This window comes from Netta rufina (assembly GCF_964035555.1).
Source record: "Netta rufina genome assembly, chromosome: 3".
Classification (NCBI taxonomy): Eukaryota; Metazoa; Chordata; class Aves; order Anseriformes; family Anatidae; genus Netta; species Netta rufina.
Window position 1 is genome coordinate 106,565,981 of NC_140125.1, and position 24,624 is coordinate 106,590,604.

General features: G+C 36.9%; 1 protein-coding gene across 3 annotated transcripts in view; it reads right to left on the reverse strand.

The window, feature by feature from the left end:
• ROCK2 (Rho associated coiled-coil containing protein kinase 2) overlaps positions 1-24,624 on the reverse strand; it is a 103,013-nt gene that overhangs the window by 24,431 nt on the left and 53,958 nt on the right. For all 3 annotated transcript variants that reach the window (XM_084284716.1, XM_084284715.1, XM_084284714.1), the window contains exons 4-10: positions 17,752-17,889; positions 14,920-15,180; positions 8,685-8,829; positions 4,233-4,371; positions 2,444-2,535; positions 1,453-1,612; positions 673-736 (exon numbers count right to left, since the gene is read on the reverse strand). In XM_084284716.1, the coding sequence (XP_084140842.1) occupies positions 673-736; positions 1,453-1,612; positions 2,444-2,535; positions 4,233-4,371; positions 8,685-8,829; positions 14,920-15,180; positions 17,752-17,889 (999 nt within the window). The remainder of the gene's footprint in view (positions 1-672; positions 737-1,452; positions 1,613-2,443; positions 2,536-4,232; positions 4,372-8,684; positions 8,830-14,919; positions 15,181-17,751; positions 17,890-24,624) is intronic.

Here is a 24,624-nt window from a genome sequence, read left to right on the forward strand (position 1 = left end):
AGCATTCTCCTGTCATCTGCATATTTAAATTCAGTTGGCAATCTTCAAAAACTGGATGAACATGCTTCAGACACTCACTACAGCTGAGAGAAAGATTTATGCTCATAAACATTCCTTTATCAACATAGGTGACAATTTACTTTTCCAAACTCTGGATAAATCTGTCATGAATCACAGACAGTGTGCAGCCATGATTCACAACCTTTCCAAGAGTAATTCTGTTTGGAGCAAACAGAGTCTCATGCATTTGTTTTCAAAACAAGTTCTGGATTCCAAAAGAAGTCAGGAAAAATCTGTATTCATTCATCTGTACACAGGAGTACCTTAACACTTGAATATAACAATCATTCATAAACTATTTCAAAACACAATTGGTTTACTGTTAGAAAACTGTCGAATAAACATTTACGGTATTTCATGATAAATCATGTCAACACAAATTATGTGGGAATGATTTGCTTCCTTTCATAATTCAAATAATATACTCACCTCCTTGCTATACTGTAGATGGAAAACATATTTTTTATTAATGAACATTAAAAAACTAAAAGCCTCTCCCTCCCTCCTCCCCCCCAAAAAAATTTCTTGACATCAGTTTTGACTTTGCTTTTTTGTAACAGACTTAACCAAATTAGTTAACCATCCATTAATACTTAGAAAAAAGGCACTAACCTCATTTTTACTAGATTGCACTGATTCATTTTCTCTGCAAGATTGAGAGGAGTCACTTAGCAACCTGTCAAAAACAAAAACAAATCCCTCCTACTCTTATTCAAGTTTTCAACAACTTTGGCAACCTCACCAATCAAGGCATTTTAATCACTTCTCGCAAATCTTAATTTGACCTAGACTATTCTCAGAATGAAACTTGTTTTACCTTGGTAAGAGCTTTCTAATTTGAATCTTTTCTAATTTGAATGTCTCTAATTTGAATCTTTTCTTCTTAAGTGAAGTATAACGTTGAAGACACTTCTACTGTGTAATAAGCTGTAACAGCTTATTTTTAATTAATACTTGCAATTATTTCATGACTATTCAAATACACTGAATACGACTAACAATGCTAAATAAAGGCAAGGGGTAGGCAAGTGATGCCTTAGCAAGCTATTATTTTGCATAAACTTTTTTCTAACTCTACTAATACCAAATTATTTTAGAGCTAAACTACAAATCTAGTATTTTAAAATCTAGTATTTTAAACCCAAAACCAGATTTACAAAGACTATATATTTTTACATATATAAAAATACTATTTATTTAAACAGAATTATCAAGGTAGCCACAATATATTCTACTTAAATTCTGCATTTTGTATCTTCACAGTTGGACACAAATTAATATAAAGCAATGAATAAATTATGTATCTAGGGTAAAAATAAAGGGGGAGAGGGGTAGGATATAAGAAAAATATGCAGGTGTACTTCTAAAAATGCATATTAAATTCTCACATACAAATTGTCTCTATAGTAGGTAAATCCTATAAAAGGCAGCTGGTTTCCCACGAAGGCTTTGGGGATTGGAAAGGTTTCCACGTCTCCTTTGTCATCCTCAATGTCATCAAAATTACTGCTGTCTATATCACTGCTAAGCTCAGGAACAACAGGAGCAGCAGCTATAGAAGGGGGAGAAAAGATCAACTTCACTCCAGTCACTTGGCACATACTGGTACCTCTCTAATATTAAGAAGCATACTATGTAAGTTGTCATGCTAGTTAAATATGTATTAAACATGCAGTAGAGCTGTACATACTACTGTGATATATTACTGTGATATAATATATAATATTATTTCCCTAAGGAAAAGTATTTTTTCATTATTTGCTTAGTATATGGAATATTGAATGCTCAAAATGTATTTGCTAAAGTAAGCACATTTTGGAATGGCACACTAAATGCAATCACCATTTTAAGAAACTTCAGTAAATACTTCAGAAGTTATGATCGAGCACAGGAACAGAAATACTTGTTTTTCTGCCTAAAGCTATCAAGTTCTCAATACTTTAAACAAAAAGCAGTAAAACCAACAAGACCATTCTTAAAGCTAGTCTTAATTACAGATTTTAAAAAAGGTTAAAAGGTTAAAAAATGAATAAATAAAACAGAAATCCATCAGAACAACAATAACAAAAGCCACAAAAAATAGAACCTATTAAAAATTTATTCTGCCAAAAAACATCCAGTTCTGCTGTTCAAATCTATAGAAATCTACAATTCAAGCATGATAAATGTGAGAATAATTTCAGTGGGAAAAACATCTATTATCTCTTACTGATACATCTTTTATAATACAAATGATAAATAAGAAAGCTTAAGAGAGATTCCTGATAACAGAAAACATTTGCTTAATTTATAGAGTCTTAAGCGTTTTTCATATATGCTATTACTGAACAGTAGTCTTATGCAAATATTGAATAAAAATCTACTTTTAAACCAATTTACTTACTCTCTCGAATGTTGTCCCAGTTCCACTGATCACTCTTAAAGAAAGGGTGATGCTTTATTTCTTCTACCCCATTTCTCCCAAGTCGCACATCCCTAAACATAGCAAAGAAGCCAAATTCACATTAGGAAAAACGGCACTTTGTTTTGCTTTGTTTTTAAATTCTGACTTGCTCATAAGCAGCAGAGCAACTTTCTGTAAAGGCTGTCCCTGTAAACCACATTAATAGTCAAATAAAAGAAAAAAAGAAAACCAAAAAACCACCAACCACAGGTCTGTAGTTTCTTATATAAAATGTACTTGGTTTCTTAATATCCACTGCCTGCGACTGCTAAAACGTCCAGAAGTTGGAGTCTGCCACGTGGGGAGTAATGCAAGAGAGAGAGCAGTGAGGCAAAAAATAAGAAACTAAAAACAAAAACAAAACCCAACACCCTGGGGGAAGAAAAAAATGCTGAAGTCCGGTGTCTGCCAAACCACATGACAAACCTTAAGGCTCAAGTGAAGGAAGGTCTAACTTACTGCACAGAACAGTTATTCAAAGCTGAACTGAAATAAATATTTGAAGAATTCCATCCTCTGCCCCATAATTAACCCTGACACATCTTTTGCTGATATTTACAATGAAGCAAACCTAAAGTTCAACAAGAAACTTCCAGTTTGACCAAGAGAAGTTTCCCTTAAAATGATCTGCAGGAACAGAGCATAAAACCGAGGCGAGTAACATAACTAATAAATCACGGGGTAGATGCTTATTTCTTCTTGTCCCTTTAAGTGCCTCAGCAGTTATCACGCATACAGCAAGAAGGCATCTGTTTCAAATAAGTCGCCCGAGCACTGCACTAAATATAAACAGGAAGACGGACACACGTAGTGGAAGTACACCTCGCCGCATTCCCATTATTAAATTTTACCCCTCTTTTCTCTCCACCCTGCAGCTACTGGTTAGAAACACTTAACGCCTATCTTTCCTGAGTGTGATCCTGCACAGTAGAACAAACGATTCTCTTTGAATGCAAAAAACATTATAAGACAACGTATTTATGCATTTATTTTTACTAATCCCTCATTCTCTACAAGCTAGATTCTCTACAAGCCAAATTTGGGTGATCACCGGAAAGCATAAAAAGGCATTATCAATCCACAGTTAACTTTGGACCTACAGTGTTCTTTTAAGTCAAATAAATTCAACTTAATCTGTGCTTTTTGACACTAAAAATTTAAATATTCAGGTCAAGAACAAGTTTACACGGCTAATATCAATAAACAGCTCAGCTTCACCAAGGGAGACCTCTATGATTAATTTACAGCCAGAACATCCTCTTTGTTTGCTAGCTATACTTATCAATTAGTACCATAAGGTAAATGAAAAAAAGTTCAAACCTTCTATGAAAATTTAAACAAACTAGGTAAATGTATGCTTAACTTCATGAAAGTATGTTTTAATTTTTTATAAGCAATACCCACTGAGCACAACAATTTGGTCCCTGCCTTTAGGGGCTTAAAAATTACTTCCAACCTTACAGGTTTGTTGCTCTGTTTTACACCACACAACAGCTGGGAGGATTTGTTCAGCACAAATTATGTTGTAGCATGAGCCATCAGAACTAGTCACAGAAATAAAATGGAGCACCTGGAAAACACCCCAAAAGACAAACTAGAGCGCAGATGATTTTGCAAAAGAGATTTGAATATAAGTTAGCAAAAGCAATGGAAGGAATTCATTTTTACAATGTACATGTGCTAATACCATCTAAAATAGAGACAGTACCAAAATAATACATACACCTACCTGTCAGTTAAAAAGGCACAGATGAGGTTCTTTGCGTGCTTAGAGATTTCCACGTCATCTGGGAAATGTAATGAGTTCTTATGATCCATAATTTTACTGTATGTTCCTACTAACGAGTCTGCATAAAAAGGAGTATCGCCTGAAAATAAAATAGTAAAATGACTGATTTCCAGGCGTGTTCAAGTCATGTAAATTGAAGAAGACAAAAAAGAGAAGAGACGTAAAGTCTACAAGCAGTTTAGCCTGAAATTGTCTTTACATTTAAGAGAGAGAAAATGAGTGCAAGGTACAAAATAGCATATCCTACTAGAATATTCCTTTGTCAAAATGCCTGTGTTACACATTAAACCATTCTCTGTACAACATATTGCCACCAAACTTTTGCCCAGTGAATTGCATCTTTTGTTCTACCTGAATAGTGTCGCTGTGCTTTCTAATTTACACGATGGACGACACCCACATGTAACCCCCTCTTCAAGCACTTCCAAGGGTGTAGGAGAGGAAAACTCAGTAAGGATTTGCTGAGGTACATTCCTTGAAGAGACTCCACCACTGCTCTCCCAGGCCCCTATCCAGGGGCAGGCAAGCCTGGGGCAAGGCAGCTCTGAGCAGGAGCCTTCAGAGTGCATTACAGCACCACCAAACCCACATTCTCACATCTTGTTGACTGACAAATTATATTGGCTTGGGTGCCCATAGTAACGTGGGCAGGCAGCTTTTAAAACTCAGCCTATTCTCACCCAGAAGCTTGCAGTGTAAGGTTTAGTTAATTTTAGTTTCTTTGCACACGTAAACTTAGAAAGGTAAAACTGGGACAACTGAAGAAGAATCAGGATCAAGAAAGGTATTTGAAATTGAAGTTCACTGACAACATGCTGGATATATAAATGGTACGGGTCAGTAACCAAGAGGCTGCAACTTGTACAAAAATCCCTTTTCACAACCAATCCATAGGCTTAACGGACAAGGTGAATAATTAATTGCTTATTAATTAATATTAATTAACAGTAAATAGTTAAGCAAGTGTGAAAGCCCACAAAGGCTTTTAAAAACAATTGTTAACTGTCTCTTGACAAGGTTACTTCAGAACTGAAATGATAACGCTAAAATTCTTTTATGTTAGGTACTGGTACTAGGGTGACAAAAAAGAACTTTTAAACGGTCAAAACCCTGGGGACTCAGCAAAGGACAGGAAAGGATGGCTCAAACAACACTTGAAAGTTCATAGGTCTTTTATTGGTGGTAAGTGAAAGGCAAGCAGGGGCCAGCTGAGCTAATGTACCCCCGCTTCCCACTGGTGGTAAATACAGAGTCATTCCCCCAGTCCGTCCCTGGCTGAACATCGTCCTCCTCAGGCTGTGCCTTGATGGTCGGCCCCCATTTTCTTCATGGGTGCTTGGTCCTGGGCTGGACGTCGGCCTTATGTGTCACCATGGTGGTCTGCACCAGCTTTGTTGGTGGGTGTCTGTCTGTGGCCTAGACATTAGTCTTCGCATTGTGCATTGTGATGGTTCCTCACTGACTTTGTTGGTGGGTGTGTCTGTGGCCTGGACATTGCTCCTCTCAGGCTGCGCCATGATGGTCTGTGCCAAGTCTGTTGGTGGGCATCTGTCTGTGGCCTGGGTGTTGCTCTTCTTAGGCTGAGCTCTGATGCTTTGTGCCAACACTGGTGGTGGCTATCTGCACCAAATTGCCATCATTTTGTTAATGTCAACCCACGCTCTGATGGTCCGCAAAAACTTTGTCAGTGGGTCCACTTCCATTTCTGCATCATCCACCTTTTGATGCTTATGGGGGGGTTGGCCACTGAGGTCATCCAGTTCTTGGGTGTATTTCCTCTTCCTCCCCAGCCGTACCATTTCATCCGGCCTTGGACGCTTACAGGGGGGTTGGCCACTGAGGTGGCCAAATCTCACTTCTTGAGATTTCCTCTTCCGTCTGAGATGGAACACGACATCCATCCTTTGGCTTTTGCAGTGCACCGCTCAAAGGCTGGAAATTCCTGCCTGATTTCTCTGCACCCTGGCAACTCCAAGTCTCCTTGAACTGCAGGAGTGAGAAGCTTGGCAACATGTTGCCAGACACAGGGCAGCCCTTTTTATAGGGTGGGTGCCAGCGGACACGGAGGTGGCAGCTGGCACCACAGGAGGCCTCTTTGTGGCAAAGGAGGCAGATACTGAGTACACCCAGCATCATTTGGCTCATCCTTACCACAGATCAAGAAGCAGTCATCTCCATTTCATCTCCAATTCATCCATCTTATATGGCTCAACAAATTGTCTACCTTGCTGTGGGAGATGGTGCCGATTAGGAGAAACTTCTTAGAAAAAGTGGTTAAAATTGGGAGGGGTTGCTCGGGGAGGTGGTGGAGTCACTGTCCCTGGGGGTGTTCAAGGAAAGGTTGGACGTGGTGCTTAGGGACATGGTTTAGTGGGTGATGTTGGTGGTAGGGTGATGGTTGGACCAGATGATCTTGGAAGTATTTTCCAACCTTAATGATTCAGATTCTACGATAATAGAAGTGATAAGGCTTTCAAAAGTCAGCTAGCCACTATCAAACACTCCAAGCCATCTTATAGGTGTCTGTTTCATAACAATATGCACGTGGGAGTAGAAGATCTGTCTTGAATAGTTCAAGTACAAGAACCAAGAAAATTAAAAGGTTATCTGAGAGAAGCAGCATCTCGATTCAGACACTATCAAATGGATGTCACATGAGCCTCAAATACTGTGTTTGTAAACAAAGCCATTGAAGGAAATCATGTTGGTGCTGGTAGACAGGAAATACAACTGAGATTGGAATAAAATGATGACTGTAGAACAACAAATAAACAAACAAATTACAGGGCATAACCAGGCTCTGTAATTTTCAGTATGAAGGTGAAGCAGGTTTTAACATTTCAAAAAGACTGCATGGATAGTAAATCACATATCCTCTTCAGAGGCAGAGAGGCTCAGAATGAAGGAAAAAAAAGGGGGGGGGGGGCATGAGAAGCTCAAAGAATGAAGACAGAGAGTTCAGCAGAAAGGGTACAGTGTTAATCACATGTAGTAGTATGACATGGCTAAAACCAAAACAGAAACAAAGCCATGATTTAACTCCCATCAGAAAAAGTGTCTAAAAATCATAGCCTTAACAAAAGCACAGATTGCAGTCTAGCATATACACAATAAAAAATGATGTTGAGTACTAAAGAAAAAAAAAAGTAGTAAAAATAGTGTAGGTTCAAATATTATAACAAGATAGCCTTTGGTAGGAAAAATGCATGAGACCTCTGAAATGTTAGGAATTTTTCAACAGACAACTCCAGATTTAATGAAAAAGTACACCAAATAAAAGTACACCACTTAAACTTAAATTACCCAAAGCCTGGAATAAAGCCACAGTGATGCAGTGAAATGAAGATGGATTTTTGTCCTAAGCATGTATAGGATCCCTTACATAACCAAGCTTCTGTAAAAACTGTACCTCTTCACTTCCACATCAAAAAATGTTTTTGTTAGAGGGATGAAAAAGTGAGCATCCTCTTAAGATACAGGAAAAAATGAAGTTCTGAGAAAACATTTCTGAGCAGCTATGTCCAGTATTTTAATACAGAAGAATTCTATTTATTGCTAAAATTGTTTTTGAGATTAATAATTAAAAAATATACTTTTTGTACATCAAAATGCCTTAATTCCCAAAGGCATGGAGATTTCAATAGCAGCATACATTGAAGTGTCTTTCCTGGCTCAGTGTGCCAGAAACATCAGATCTGCAACATTCCCAGAACATGCTGATTTGAATTTTGAGTAATTATATGCTCAATTCCATCCTTCTATAATCAGACTATAATACTGATCTTCAGTGTATTTTAAATCACAGATGACTCATCTCTTTAACAGATTATATTCTATGTTAGTTGCCATAGCAGTCCAGTTTGCTTTATTGGAAAATCCTGACCCAAGCACAAAACAAAGAATTAAGCTATACTTCCATAGTCATTTTGACATAACAGAAGCAATTGCTGGGAGAAGAGGGAAAAAAACAAACCAAACCAAATACAAACAAAACAAAATAAAACAACCATGAAAACAATCAAACAAACCAAACAGTCTTGCCCTTCCCACTCTTTTCCCATCTCTGCATCCCTGACATCTCAATGCTGCCCCAAAGATGGGACAAGCATTTATTGAGGTTGTGAGGTAGCTGATCCAAGTCAAAAGCTATCCTAAGAATTAGTTTTAAGCTGAACCAAGTCAGGGAACTAATCGCTGTGCAAGCACCCAAACAGCTGTCGCAGCAGAAGAGTGACAGAAAGCCCAGGGCACAGGAATGAAACCACCACACCAGGCAGAAGCCAGAAGCTGTGAGATAATGACGCACAACCAGCCCCCTGGCAACAAAGCACATCTGAAGGCACAGTAAAGACTAAATGCCAATGTTATTAGCAGAAAGAAATTGCTACTTACCAACTAGCATCTCAAAAAGGAAAACTCCTACAGACCACCAGTCGCATTCCCGTCCATAATAGCCATCGCCCCCTTGAGATTTCAAGACTTCGGGGGATATGTAGTCAGGGGTTCCAACAGCCGTGTCACAGCGCACCATGCCTGTCTGTGCAAGAGCAGCAAGTCAAACAGCTCTATTAGAAATACTGCTGAGTCTTCACACAAAACTGCAGCTAGCCTATTAGTTAACCAGGAAAACATAATAAAAAAAACATATAACCCAAAACACTTGGTTTGAGGTACACATTTGAAAGCTTCTGTTTTTTACTCCAAAAGCAATATGGACTGGAATGAGAAATCCTGATAACCTGCTCTCCTCTCCTTAATAAATACATCTCAAAATTTGAAAAGTTTTGTGATTTTACTCTTGTTTTCAAAATGAACAAGTATATGCTCTATTGGACTGGTCCTTATCTCACTAAATTCACAGACAAGTTTCCGAATACTTTTGATTAGATGAGTTAGGCCCATCAAAGCAGGTACATAACATTTTTGTGTAATTCAAACAATTCAGCAACTTATTGGTAAATTATTACAGTAATGCCTTTTTTTTTTTTTTTTACTTAGAAAAAAGTTAAAACTATGTTTAAAGAACAGCAAAAAGTTTTACGAAAAATAAAGTAAAATATAACTAAGTGATTTTTATTAACATATCCACATAGTTGTACTAATGGAGTGATTCTTTATCCTCTTTGCTTCACACTGACAGACTACAAAGGCAGGGGCTAAGTGATGCAGAAATAACACCAGATCTGCCAGCATGCTGGTTCAAACTTACAAGCCTTATTTCCTTTAATGAAATTCATTGCATTCATTCCAGAGAGACCAGATGGGTGAATGAAATAAAATCCTGGATGAAGCTAAAGAAGTACCAAAAATACATTCGTCTTTTACTATGTCACTCAGCCTCAAGTCTTTTCCAAGTTAGCTTACAAAGTTCTCTGTGCATTTTGCCATCACCTTTGGCTGACTGTTAATACAGAGTATCAGTAGGAACAACTGAAGCCAAAATCCGTATCTACAGAAATTAAAAGAATCAATTTTGCTTTTGGAACTATCTATACATGGAAAAATTAGATACCAAATTACAGTATTTCTTTTCACATGCAATACAAACTGCCAGGAAATTTTATTTATGTACGAAAACAGGATCCTGGAAAGTCATGAACCAGTAGGCCAAAACACTAATGTGGTAATTAAATACTGCAGAGACTTAGGGAATACTGAAGATCTCTTCCCTATAAATGCTTATCTTCCTCTACAACTCCATGCTGAAGCTCAAATGTAAAGGAAGTTTAATTTCTCGGTTCCAGAATGAAGAGCAGGCTAACTTCTGTTTCCTGAACTATAAGCCAGATAAAAGCACTCCACTTGATCATCCTGGGCTAAGAAAACGAAGCAACTCATTTTAGAGAAGCTAATGCATTCTTTGGACAAAGAAAAATATTGCATTCTACATTAAATGACATTATGGAAATAACACTGGAAAATAAGCTAACGCCCAAAGGCTCCAAAAATCTAAAGTCAAGAACACTCAAAAACGGATCTGGCACAAGAGGAGAACAATTACTTTGTCGTCCTGCTTCTAACAGCATTGAGGCAAGTAGGGCTGCGGCATCTTAATGAGGCAACAGCCTCCAGCACTGGTGCACATCTACACCTTCCTTATCCAAATGCAAAATTACAACAAGGGAATGTCTCTGCCTTCCCTCGGTGAAGCCTGGCTGAAGCCACCTGAATTCGTCCCCAGGTAGGAAGCTTCGTTAAATACAGTGTCACCACAACAGCGCTGAGAGGTTTCTCTGAGGACTGCAGCTTCAGTCACAAGATCAGCTGCATCACCTCGACACCTAAGCACTTAATGACACCCCATTTCCCATTCGTCTGTAATTAATACAGCAAAACAAGAACACTTTTTAATATTTTATACATGTTAATGTTTTATGAGGAACAGGCGGCCCTACCCAAGTCAGATGGCTGGTAGGCGGCGACAAGAAAGCTTCTTGTCAATGACGTTATAGATACTTGTCCTGGTTTCAGTTAGCACAGAATTAATTTTCTTCCTAGTAGCTGGTGGAATGCTGTGTTTTGGCTTAGAATGAGAAGAGTGCTGATAACACCCCGATGCTTTAATTGTTGCAGAGCAGTGCTTATACTAAGCCAAGGACATCTCAGCCTTTGCTCTGTCCTGCCAACGGGCAGGCTGGGGGGTGCAGTAAGAGCTGGGAGGGGACAGACCCAGGACAGGTGACCCAAACTAGCCAAAGGGGTATTCCATACCATCTGACGTCATGCTAAACAATATATAGGGGTGGCTAGCCGGGGGGAGGGGGCCGGACTGCTCGGGGTTAGGCTGGGCATCGGTCAGCGGGTGGTGAGCAATTGCATTGTGCATCACTTGTTTGTACATACTATTATTACTTTCGTATTATCCCCATTGTATCATCATTATTATTATTGTTATTATTATTTTTGTTATTTTTTTTTCCTGTCTTATTAAACTGTCTTTATCTCAACTCACGGGCTTCACTTTCCATTTCTCTCCCCCGTCCCAGAGAGGGAGGGGGGAGGGTGAGCGAACGGCTGCGTGGTGTTTAGCTGCCGGTCGGGTTAAACCACGACAATACTAAAGAATTCCACTTTGCAAGGCCTGAAGTTTTCAGACAAGATGTCAAAGAACAAAACAAACAAACAAAAATATTTCTCCAGGCAAAACAAAAGGGCTCTGTGTGCTAACATCAGTTTTCAGAGGGCTGTATTTCTCTTAACCATGTGGTGTTGGTTACGCTTTCTCCCCACAGAACTCGCTACTGTCTGTCTCAGGAGCCAATCTAAAAATGCATTATCACTTGACTAGAAACTTGGGTGTTGTCCTGTATGTATTTTTAAGTACTGGGTACTCTTACTACCACGGTCGGACCAGCTTCTGTGATCTCTGGCATCTAAGCCAAGTAAACAGGGAAGTCCTCTCTGTGCGCTCCATGACATCTTGACATTCTGTACATTCTGTGAGATGGCTTCTGCCTTCTGTATTTCATCAGCTGAGGAGAGATCTGAAGGGGGCCGTTTTCTCTGGACAAAGTGCTACTCCCGTGTTTCAAATCCTAAGCTGCTGCTTTATGCCGAACACCACACTTATTTATAGCAGTTGAGATACTGAACTTCCTCTCAGTAGTCTCAGGCTGGCGTTTTTCCTGAGACTTTTCTCACCACCTCCAAAGATCAGGGTGGATCTTGGAAGCCCATTTGAGGGAAGCTCCTGCAGCTATGTGACAGATGTGCAGTGAAGGGATTAAAAAAAAAAAAAAAACACACCACAAAACCAAACAACCAAAAAAAGAAGTTGTCAACAAGACAGTATGTTCTCACAGCTTGTGAAGATTTGGCTGTGAGGCTGCTGTGTTTCCTAGGACCGATCGTACAAAACCATTACACTGCTGAAGGCAAAGCAGTTCTGGTTTCATCCTCAGCCAGACCCGAATGAGTTGCTGACTTGGACCAAGGCTGAGAATTAGACTTTCATTCCCTCATGAATTTCTTATCAGCAAACAAGAGCTGGAGCGTGCTGGTGCGGACATGTTAGGACAGTGCAGATCAGGTGTTAATACTACCCTCAGGCTGCAGACAACAAACTGAAGGAAGAAGGATCCAGCAGAGTCTTGGAGGAGCATCAAGGAGAAATTGGTGTCCTGCTTAGCAGGGAGGCTGGACCAGATGACCTCCAGAGGTCCCCTCCAACCTCAGCCATTGTACTGTTATTCTGTGAAATACGCCAGGTTCTAAGAAGACGAGCATTTCTTCTTTCAGCTAAGCTATCTGAGCCGAGGCAATAATCCCAAGTGATAAATGGTTCCTCTTTCAGTCACATCTCTTTTCTAAGCCTGTGCTGTCCTGAAAGCACAGTTAGCACAAGCCAGAGCTACGTACTGAGCCAGGCAGCACTAGCAGTTTCTGGCTCTGCAACACCTACAGTAGTCAACCGTGCTACTGCCTAGTTTAGTAATTACAGCAAACCCAAAGAATAGCATCTGGTGAAACCTGCACTGGGCTTCTTTCCAATACCTACGTACCTAAAGGAACTACAATTCCTACTAAACCTCTGAGGCTAACTCCATCTTTTATTCAATTACAGATATTCACCTTGTTGCAGATTAAAAAAAAACAATACAACACGACCACCAAGAAAACATCACAACCAAGATACATAAAGAGACCAGTTCCTTTCATGTTGGAAAACATCACTAAGAGACTTAGCAATTCTTTCCACATTCTGGTAAGGAGGAATTCTGCTTCAAGTGTCCAGAGTGGCCTGCACAACTTAACACTCATTTCAATTCCACAGCAACTATCAAAAAAGTCTCCCTTCCAAACTGTGTCTCCCACAAAAATTGAAGCAGAATTTTCCTCAGCTCTCAACAGTGTGAGGAAGATGCTAATATGTACAACTGTTAAAAGAACTCCAAGTCAGAGAAAATAAATAAGTGTTGGGTAAGCATATATTGTCTAGAAATCATCCTGCCAACATCAATATTATATTTACACAGCTGGGATGTGTTCATGTTTTGTAAGAAGTAGCATGAGATTTGGAGACAGTCCAGAGCCTCTCAACTTCTAAAGCTTCCTGTATAAAATATTTTTGCCATTCCACTGAGTCTGAGAAACATGAGGAACTTAAAATGTAGCCCGTTAAAAATTAACTTCTTTAAGAGATCACCAATTCACTGATGATGCCCAGTCCAAACTGGAGCTTGCTATAGCTCTTTATGAGTTGTGCATGCAATTCTCACTTTTATAGCATGATCACCCACATTTTAGTATTCCATGCTTTCAGACAAAACAAACAAAACAAAGAAGAAGAAAAAAAAAAAAAGTTGGTTCACAATTTCTGGGCTCCCTAACATAGCAGAAGCGATTACCTTTTTTTATACATAAGTGTTTTGAACTTTTTGAAGCTTTTTTATTGGCTCAAAATGAAGGATAATCTAAAGACTATATTAAGAGATCAAATACCACTTTTGACTTTTCCAGTTAAAATAATGGCTGTCCCCTACAGGCAGCTAAGTAATGAAAGTGGAGGTAAACAATCTGTACGTCTTTGGAATAACAACTACAGTATCAGCCAAACTAAACAGACTTGAATCTCAATAAACAGATGTGTTTGTTCAAGAGTAATATATTGTCACTTGAAGGGGAAAAAAAAATGACAGCATTTCTAGATACAGCTGGATAGATACTAAATTAACAATGCAAATGCAAATTAAGTAGATTTCAGAAACTATACCAAGCACTACCTAAATAATACAGAATCTAACACATTAAAGCAAATAAGCTGAAAAAGAATCATCCTTGCCAACATTAACACAGAAATCTTTCAAGCAAATGATAACATACTTTCATACAAGTTTTTGAGTATCTGTTATAATTTCATAGGAAGAATGTATCATGTAAATTGCCTGACACTGTTTGTCAGGGAAGATTTGTGCAAACTATTAAAGATAGTTTTATTTCTATGTCTCCTTTAATAATACAAGGTAGTACATCTTGTTAAAAATACAATAGCTATTCTTACGCAACTTCATTAGAAAACTGTATTTGGCTGTACATGATACAATCTAGACAGCTAAAATATGACATTTTGACTAATAGCAAACATAAATTTTAATCAGTAGATCACATTCCACTCCTGCCTTACTGTGACCTCATTTTAATGACCACTAGAGGATGCTATGAGAACAATTAGACCTAGTAAAAAAAATAATATATATATATATATATATACATATATATATATATATATATATATATAAAAGAATGTTACCTTGCCTATAAAATCATTTCATTTATAGAAAACTGTCAGCTTATGAACTGTTCCAAGGTTACTAATGTTGAAACTAGGAGTTGTCTCATAAGCTTTTCAGACATTTGGCAAAAAGATGAACCTCAGAAATTCATAAACACGCATGCTTTCAAAAATAACAAAAAGTAAGTTTATTTCCTTATTCCATGTGCCAAAACAGTTTGTTATAGACAATGTTACACTATTTAAAGTATCCTGGTATTTAAAACTAGGAGACAAGGAACAGCTTTCCAACCAAGTGGACCATTTGATAAGTATTCCTTTGAGTGTTATAACTCATAAGAAAATATCCCTAGAATTACAGTTTATAGATTATATATTATTCAGTTGCATACTTACTTCATCCATTTTCATGCAAGTGCCAAAGTCTGCCAGCTTCAGATGCCCATATTTATCTAAAAGCATGTTGTCAGGCTTCACATCTCTGTGTATCAAGCCCATGGAGTGAATTGCATCAAGAGCAAGAACAACTTCAGCCGTATAGAACTTGGCCCATTTCTCAGGCACATCGTAATTGCTCATAAGGTTTACAAGATCTCCTCCTGGCATGTATTCCATTACCATATACAAGTATTTGTCATCTTGAAAGGCACAAAAAAGCTGCAACATAGAAAAACAACAAAAAAAAGGAACAATTACTTTTCAGAGACAGCTGGGAAAAATAATAAAGTACTTGAATACTTCAAGTTGCATTAAGCTTGAGCATACATTTTCAAGGATGTAAAATAACTTTATTTTATATATTCAAACCATCTCTATTTCCTATTAATTATTGCAGTAGCTTGAAATTTAGTGAGCTTTGAAAACTCTCACTTTCATTTTTAAGGAAATAAAAAAATTTCCCTGTTACTTCAGTGGCATGACTATGTAAATCTCCATGTTTCTTGGCATTAAGAAGCATCGCTATGAATCAATATGCCAAATATTAAATCTGAGAAAGGGGGTACCTTGTAAGGATTTGAAAATAGCTCAACAGTGAAGGGTATTTTACACACTTTCTGAATTTCATGTACTATAAACATACATATGTGTAACATTTCTATGCATATTTATAAAAACAAAACAAAACAAAAACGAAAACTGTCAATACTGATTTTGTCCTAAAACAACATGTATACTGAAATGAGAACAAAAATGAGAACAGAAATAACATGACAATAATAAAATGTAAAGAAATTATCCTTAACAATGAAATTAACTGTTTGGCATGCATTACAGCTACTGTGTTTCAAACTGGCATGATAGTTAAGATAAGTTTAGTCTTTTTAAAAGACCTAGAGCACTGAAGTTTTATAGAATTTCATTCAGCAATCACCAGGTCTGAAAATGACCCAAAACAGCAAAAAGAATCACTATGTATCTGAAAGTCACTTTCTCAGAGAATACTGCTCATTAAAAACTAAAATTATTCACATCTTCCAAGTTACACGTACTCACACAAAGTTCAAAGGCAATAAAAAAAAGGATGAATGGAAAGGAAGAAATCAGAACTAGGGAGTCTGTGGAGGACAAGGAACCCAGAAAGATAGGAAATTTATTACAGAGATTTGACCTTCATAGTAAAATTTACTGTGTATTACTTTTCACACATACATGTAGATAGTATACACAATACACAATGTGATCATGTATTTAATCATTAAAGTCTAAATTAAAATCCAAAATAGGGCCTATATTCCCATACCTATGGGAATTAATTAAAAGGCATTAATTTAACACAACAATAAATAACACTATACCTTTATACAGCACTTTCACTATTGATCTCTAGAGATTTCATAAATCAACAGTATCTAGGGCTCTGCTTTCACCTTTTTTTTTTTTTTTCCCCACACACAAAGAAGAAGACACAGAAAAGCAATGTGAGCTGTCCCAGTTTCTAGCTCAGAGAGCAGGACCTACATTTTCTTAAAACCAGCTCCAACCCCCCCTGGACCACAATAGCTAAATATATCACTCTATACACTTCATCACAGAAAGCACAATTGCAACTATAACACAGTTGACATTTTCCATTTATAAATATACATACACATGTAAATATCATGCAATACCCTTTCCTGTGATAATAGTCAGACATTTTCTTTCAACTGCATGATCATTCAGTTCAACTGTAAAAAAATAAAAATACTTCTAGACAACTTTTGTCACTAGAACAAAACCAAAGTAATAAATAAATCATCTGTCCTGTTAAGTAGTTCGCTTGAATACAGACAAGAACACAGAATATGCTCAGAAGAGCAAAACATCTAAATGCAAAAAAAAAAAAAAGTGAAACATTGCTTGAAGGCATGATGTAAAATATTATGAAAAATACATGGAAAGCTTAAGGCCTGTTTTTACTTTCTAAAAATACAGAAGCATAGCAATGTAACTGAGAAGACTTAAGTGTATTAATTATTTAACAAAATATATTAGTAATACTTTTCCCTAAACATATACTTTCACTATGCATTTTATTAATCTGTGTAGTCTACCAATTATAACAAATCGCAGTATTTAGCACTAATTCTTCCCAAAAGCATAATCCATTTTACAAACATGATAATGAATACCATGAGACAGTTGCAAGCAACAGACAGCTGAAGAAGTCAACGCTCCATCAGCTGGAGGATATTACTTCTGAGCTGAGAAGTGGCAACTGACCACCAAAGTGACGATGGTTTCAAGCAAACCACTGTTACAATCTCCCATCTTGCAGGACACCAGGAGTGTGAACTCATCCACCTAGCATATCTCAACTTAAAAGCCAGAAATTTCTTCAGGCACTCATAATGCCAATTTCTTGTGATCAACTGACCGTATCATCAAGAAAGCCTGGAAATCATGCTGGCATTTGTTACTATATTCCTATACAGATTTTTTTCTAGCTGGAACCATAACTTCTCTTATGTCCCTGTTATTCCCGATAATTATGTGGATGCTTAATTCTGTTATTTCTGGATACTTAAAATTCTGTTTAATTCAATTTTATGATGCTTTTTAGCAACCAAAATACAAGTTAGTCTATGTCCTAACATAACCACACGCACAAAACTCACTGAAACACGCATCTTTAAAAAGTACGATCTGAATCTAAAACATTCAATTTGGTAAAGTCAAAGGCAGCTCAAGACTAGGAATGACTTATGGCTTTAATATTATTATTTTACTCTTATATTTCTGCCTTACCTGAACCACCCATGGACTGTTGGCGAAGGCCATGATATCTCTTTCTTCCCAGAAAAAGGCTGAATCTGATCTCTTGATCATTTCAAATTTACTAAGTAGCTTCATTGCGTAAACCTTCTGTGTCATTTTATGGCGAACCTGTTAGTTGGGAAGAAGCAAACCAACTTTTTCAGTATGTCTCATAAAAATAAAATGATAATAATAAAAAAATTGAGTACCAACATAGCAAATTTCTCCTAGCTGCAAACTGTTTGTTGGGATGTGATGCCTCCAGATCTTCATATATCCAACTTACACAGTAAGAACTTGAGTACTTCTAAACCTGGAAAGAAAAACCTGACAGCTGCTCCAAAAAACATAGTAGGGAAGAAACACGGATGCCAAGCAAAGGAAGATATGCCAGAGCCTGGCCAACTGCTGCAGCTGCTGCTGCAACCCCAGAGGAAGAGTTGTGGGGCCACAGGAAGGACGTGCCTCAGGGCTGCAGACTCTGGGATGTCTGCTTTTTACTGAAGATGCACTGATGCACAAACATATGTTCTTTGTTAATATGGCTATGACCATAAAAATGAGGGCTGTCTTCAGTAGCCTGCTTAATCCAATTGAACCTGCTAAAAGATTTTCTTAGAATCCGAAATGTGCCACCTTCCCATAAAGAGCAAGACTGGTCCTAACATTTTCTGAGTGAATATGCCTACTTCAAATCACCAGAGTACTAGGAAAAAATAAATAAATAAATAAAAATAAAATAATTATTTTTACAGAAGAAAAAGAAAATGCTTTTCTATGCTCCCTTTAAAAGTTTCATCACGTAAGAAGAAAAAAAGGCAACTCTGTTTACAACTTCTTATTCTGAACACAATCTCTGTTTCATTAATCTGTTACAAATTCTGCAAGCAGTCCACTTCAGATTCTTCCATCTATTATGTTTGCATGAAAACACTGTTATTTCTTTTCTTGTTTTTAAATTCGTTTCAAATGGTGTGAAATTAGTAATACGGATCTTGTTAGAAAACTGAAATTAAAACTTTTATCACCAAATCTGAAAATATTTTGGAAAATTTCATCTGAATATGGACACGAAAGAAAATCCTTACGACAGACTGTAAAGTCATTATCCTGTTAGTGAAATATTTGATTTATGTTACTAATGAAACAACTACTAAAGGGTCACTGTTGTAACATTTACAAGTGTTTCTTGCAGAAATCAAGGTGAGGACTATTCATCTATGAGATGTCTGAGTCAGCAGAAATCATGAATCTTAAGTTTTGGCATATTTTATGCATTAAAAAAAAAAAAAAAAAGAAAATTAAGTTGGCCTAATTTGTGACATCAGAACCAAATGGTAAAGCCTTTGTGGTTCATTTTAAAACCTAATGTGTAGTAAAATAAATCATATTACCCAACCTGTTAGTTTGATGCAATGTCCAAATTTAATCATGATTCCTGAAATAATGTTCAATAAGCTCTTTTCCTGTACAAATCGAACGACTTCAGGTTCATTATAACTGCAGTGCGAAGCTTCAGAGAAGCACTTATGTGGTCTACAAACACGGGAGCATCAGCCTCCTGCTCCTGAGGAGCCATAGGCTTGAGCTTGTTGCTCAAGCTAAAAGGAATGATTTGTAGAAACAGGTAAAATATTAGGTTAAAAATTAATTAAGAAAGTAAAATCTTAGAAGAAATGAAAACATGTATAGAAACTGGATTACCTATCAATTTACAGTTCTTGAAATTGGGTCTTTTTGCTTTCAAGAAACATGTACAAAAATTTTAATGTCAACACACTGCACAGTTTAACACTGACCAACAACTTTCTGCATAACTAAGTCAAAAAACCTCCAGCCAAACCCTAAGACAGAAACACGTCACCTGCATGCTACAAACATTAACAATTAACCAGCGAGTGAACATGTCTTATAAGAAAATACTGAAAACTACCTTCCTCCCATTTTCTAATCCCTGATGGAAGTATTTACAAAGAATTGGTGGTACACCACAAACTACACTCCATAACGTGAGCTTTTGTAATCCTGCTCAAAAACAGAACAAACTCAGCAACAAGAAACCTCAAAGAAAATCTTGGTTAATTGCAGAAGCATTTTCTGTGAACCTGCATATACATCTCTGTAAGGCATTTTAGTAGTTTATGGTTCCTAAATTCATCGTGTAGTTTAGTACAGCTGCCTTCATTTACAGAAACAACTATCTCCAATTACTTAGAGAAAAAGACTCCAGTAGTCAGTACACACCCCAAAGAAGGGTCATGCATAGGAGGAGCAAAAGAAACTCTTGCACCTCTCTAAAGTAATGACATTGGATTATTATTTGACTAAATTATTTCTTGAGAAAATTCAAGATAGGTTTCTTCTGGCACATCCAAAGGCTGTCTGTGTTGGCTTGCTTCGCAGGTGAACAGACCTACCAATTATATTACTTCTTATATCACGACCATGGCTGCTGAAGACAGCCTGTTTAGATGTTCGCCACTGGGCTCTTCACTCAAGAGCTATATTTGTACATACATATATTGGCTCGTATAGCAGATTGTTCGTGTACTAAACTGTCATGATGTTTCATTTTCTTCCAACTGGTTAAATGAACTGCCAAATTTAAACTGCAGCTCACCAGCGTAACACTCAAAATAGGTAGGAAAATCCCTTCATGCCATCAGCATAAAGTAACATGGCCTCATTAACTCCTAGAACACAGTAAGGAATGAGAATTTCCCTCTACTCTGCCTCGTCATTGACAGACAAAAAATCACATCAATGTAGGACTTTCAGAAAATGCACAAAATGCATCCATAATTTCTACAGCATTCACATCAGATGATAATCTGTAGGCAAATAAAACAACAGAAGTATGTAGAAGTGTGTGGACTTATAATGGTACCAACTCTTCTACTGTTAAAGAAATGAAAATCCTAGAGTGAAGTTGTGAATTTAACCCTCACGTTTTGAATATTCTAAATTACTTAATAGAGCCATAGGAAATTTCTGCAGATAGGGTCCTGATAAACTTTTGGTTAAGAGACCACGACTGCTTTATATGCGCTTCAACATCAGCAGCGTTTGGGGAACAAAGCCTCATAGAGAAAGCATTTCCTGGAAAATACTAAACCAGCACCTGGTTACACATGCTATGACAACCACTGGTTTGCAACACTAAATCACACCGCGTAGACTGTCACCCAGAGCATCCTTTACCACCCCAGCACCAGAAGGATTTAGCTGTTAGTTTCTGTTCCAGCATACGACCACGTCAGCCTGCTGCGTCATTGCAGTGTTACAGTACTGTGTAATCAGACCTGGGCAAAGGAACTGAGAAGTTTTGATTTCAAATCAAGAGGATTTTTCCTAAAGTAAAAACAAAAGAGGTACTCAGGATGTGCTTTCATTAATTGCTGTTTCTGTATGAACCACAAGCAACAAATTAAGCACCATAATTTGATTTTTATGTCTGGCCTAGACACCAGTCACTTTTATTCGCGCCACTACGTATGAGAAGAGATCTGGCTGCAGACAGGGATTTCTTAGTTTTCTTCACCACTACAGACCCACTACAGACCCAGCAAAGAAGGACAGAGGACAAGAGTCGAGTTTAATACTTCTCAAGTCCTCGGAAATTGCTTTTCCACCAAAATCTCTTTACCAGACTGAATTTGTGTGTGTTGGGGGGAAATCAAGGCTTTTGTTTTTTCTTTTTTAAAATCTAGCTATAAGATACAACAGCAAAAAATGTTTTTCTTTCTTTATAATCTGCGAAGTTGATCTCTATGCTCTGCTTGTTTCACAAGAAAATGCCATTGTGAAGCAGAAAGCTTGGGGGAAGAAAAAAATTACATGAAGGCAGTCACAGCTGGTTATTCTATGCTATATGTTAACATGCTCATTTTTTGTCTTGTTATATTTAAATAGGACAAATATTTAAAAAATATTTGTTCTACATAACTTTATGCACAAATGGCAGGCACTGATAACATGACAATCATGAATTTAACTCATACTCAAGCACATTTTATTTATGGTTCTTTCTGTAGCCCCCAGTGAAACAAATTTCTATTTTGATCACAGAATGTGTTGCAAAATATTTTGATTACTGCAAGTCCATCATCTGCAACTGTGGTGTTAACATTAAGAATGGAGTAGAAATAGATAAAGCTTAGCTCAATAGTTTAAACTTGTATCATACCTTATGAGGGAAAACATCTAGGTATGTATGCCCTCATCACTAGCTAATATTAGTTCAGATCTACAGTTGTATATATTAACCCATTGCTTTTTAGCTGTAAGACAATACTACATCATGGTTTGTACTTCTGTGTTTACATTCCAGAAAAACAATGCTCTTTCAAGTTGGCATGAAGTACAAAAGAGCTCTATATGAACACAAAGAGATTTCCTTCCAGTACCAACCATTTTTTAGCTTTTTTATTTTGGGGCTTCAAGCACCTGCTTAAAAAATAGCAACTATTTTGGTCATATATGACCAATTTACTGTGTGTTTCAACATTACATTATAAACATTAAGCAAATGAGAACTAAAGTTTGTCTTCAGACCACTCAAACTACCTAGCTGAAGTATGTGCTCTGTCAACAATTTGTACTTTAAAATTTTACAAAGGTACGCATGATACAGTACGTTAAGAGGAAAAAAAAAAAAAAAAGGTTTTCCTTCTAAGCCAGAACAAATTAAGAACATGAAAATTAAATGACAAAAAGCAAATGAAAAACAAAACAAAACAAAACAAAACAATTTAATGATTTCAAAAAAAACAAACAAACAAACAAACATGAAGTGCTTAGAAATGTATATAAGAAAAAAATGTATTTTCATTTTGAAGCACATTAAAAATTTATTTTTCTTGCATGCTTCCGGCAAATATGTCAGCGTGACATCCAAAAAACGCCAACAATTTCTGTTACTGGCATCTTCCCCTTTTCATCTCCTCCCAACAATAAATGGAAGAGGAACTCCAGTTGTTACAACGTGATTGTTCTTCGATTCCCACTCGAGCACATGGAAAAAGAGCATCTCAAAAGCATCTCGAGTAGATGCTCTAAGTGCAAATATACAATGAAAAAATGTCTAATAAAAGACTTTAATATGAAGCAATTGACTATCACTGAAAAGACAGAATAGACCATTTTCTTACAAAGCTCTCTGCAGCAGTAGCTTCTCAAATACGTGGAGTTCTGCTGATGGTTTTGTTTTTGATCTCTTGCCAGCAAAGATATAAAAGCAATACACCCATTAATTCTTTAAAGTTTTGATTGAAAATGGCATCTTTGGAAATATCCCTCTCTGTATTTCACAAATTCTTCTTGATAGAAACAGAGCACAACTGACTGAGAAAGAAATAAGGAAGAGGGAGCTACATTCCCATGTTGCCACACTTGGATGAAACTGCCTTAAAAAAATAAAACAAAATAAATAAATAAAACTTGCTGATTCAGTGCTGTTAACTGCCCCATGGATTACATCTAATCTTGCAAATTACCCATAAGGCACAGAAGTAGTGTTAAGCTAGCCATCGTTTTCCCCTACTCCATTTTTCATTTTACCTTGAAAAGCACGTTATACAATTAGCCAGAAAGAGTATGCAAGCAAAAGCTTCACCTTATTTACATTGTATTACACCACAACATGCAATCCACTATTCAACTTATCTAATTTGTTAATTTGATAACCAACACTTGCTGTAACTATTTTGAGATGATAAATATTGACTTATAGGTAATGAAGGCTCAAAACTGCATCTGCTTAAGACAACACAACTTTGATCAAGTCACTGCTGCAAAGTAAACAAGGAATAAACATTAAATAAACAGTTGTAAAAGCTTGTATTTCCTCCATGTTTCCAACCAATTTCACCAATACTAGTATGGAATATACAAGTAATTTGTTAAACAGGTAATAGATTTATTACCATTATACATTGTGTGCCTCCTACGAGCATTGCAGATATAACAACTTGCAACATTTCTCAAGAAATCTCCAAAATATTGTGTTTTATAAAAATACCTTGTATTACCATTGATATGACTTTTCCTTCTTTTTAGCACAAAATTAGCACAGAACAGTAAAATGCCAGTTCCATGTCAAAAGCCCTAAGCAAAATATAGTTTCTGTTACCTTCTGGTAATGAGTAAACTAGCTTTAATTGCTGCAAATTAGTTGTTCCCCTTTCCATTGACTTACTTCACATCTCTCACATCCTCTAAAAATGCTTACACAGAAAATTAGCATGGATCAGGTGATACACAGCTACCTGTTAGCTCACGGAAACTTGTTTGTCGTATTCTCAGATTCCATTAGCTGCTTACACCTATAGCATGTTTCAAAACAGACATATCAATCTGTCTCATGTGCTCAAATGTTTCTGCTGTTTATCTCACAAAATGACATGGAAATCCAGGACAAATCGAAATTAAATGCAAACTGTGCACGATATATTAAGTCAGACAGTGAAAACTTTTTTTGTTTTGTTATTTGACATAGAATTTCTTTGCAATATAAATTTTAAAAGTAATCCATCTCTGACATTAGATATTATATAGGATCGGCTATTGGGTAGAAAATGTCAAGAGAAGAGTCTTAATGGAAAGAAAATACACAAATCATATCAGTTAAATACAATGTAAAGATCAAAATTACAAGACAAAAAGAAGTTTGTTGTTGTTGTTGTTGTTGTTGCACTATTAGCTTCTTCTTTAATTGGAGGGTTTCAAACATTATTACATGGTGATAACTGTGGCCAAAAAAATAAAATTGCCATGAACTGCCTGTTTCATTCTGATGACAGCATGGCAAACTGTTTCCCAAGTTTCCCTTCCAATCCATCACATTCTAAACTTAGACTGTATTGG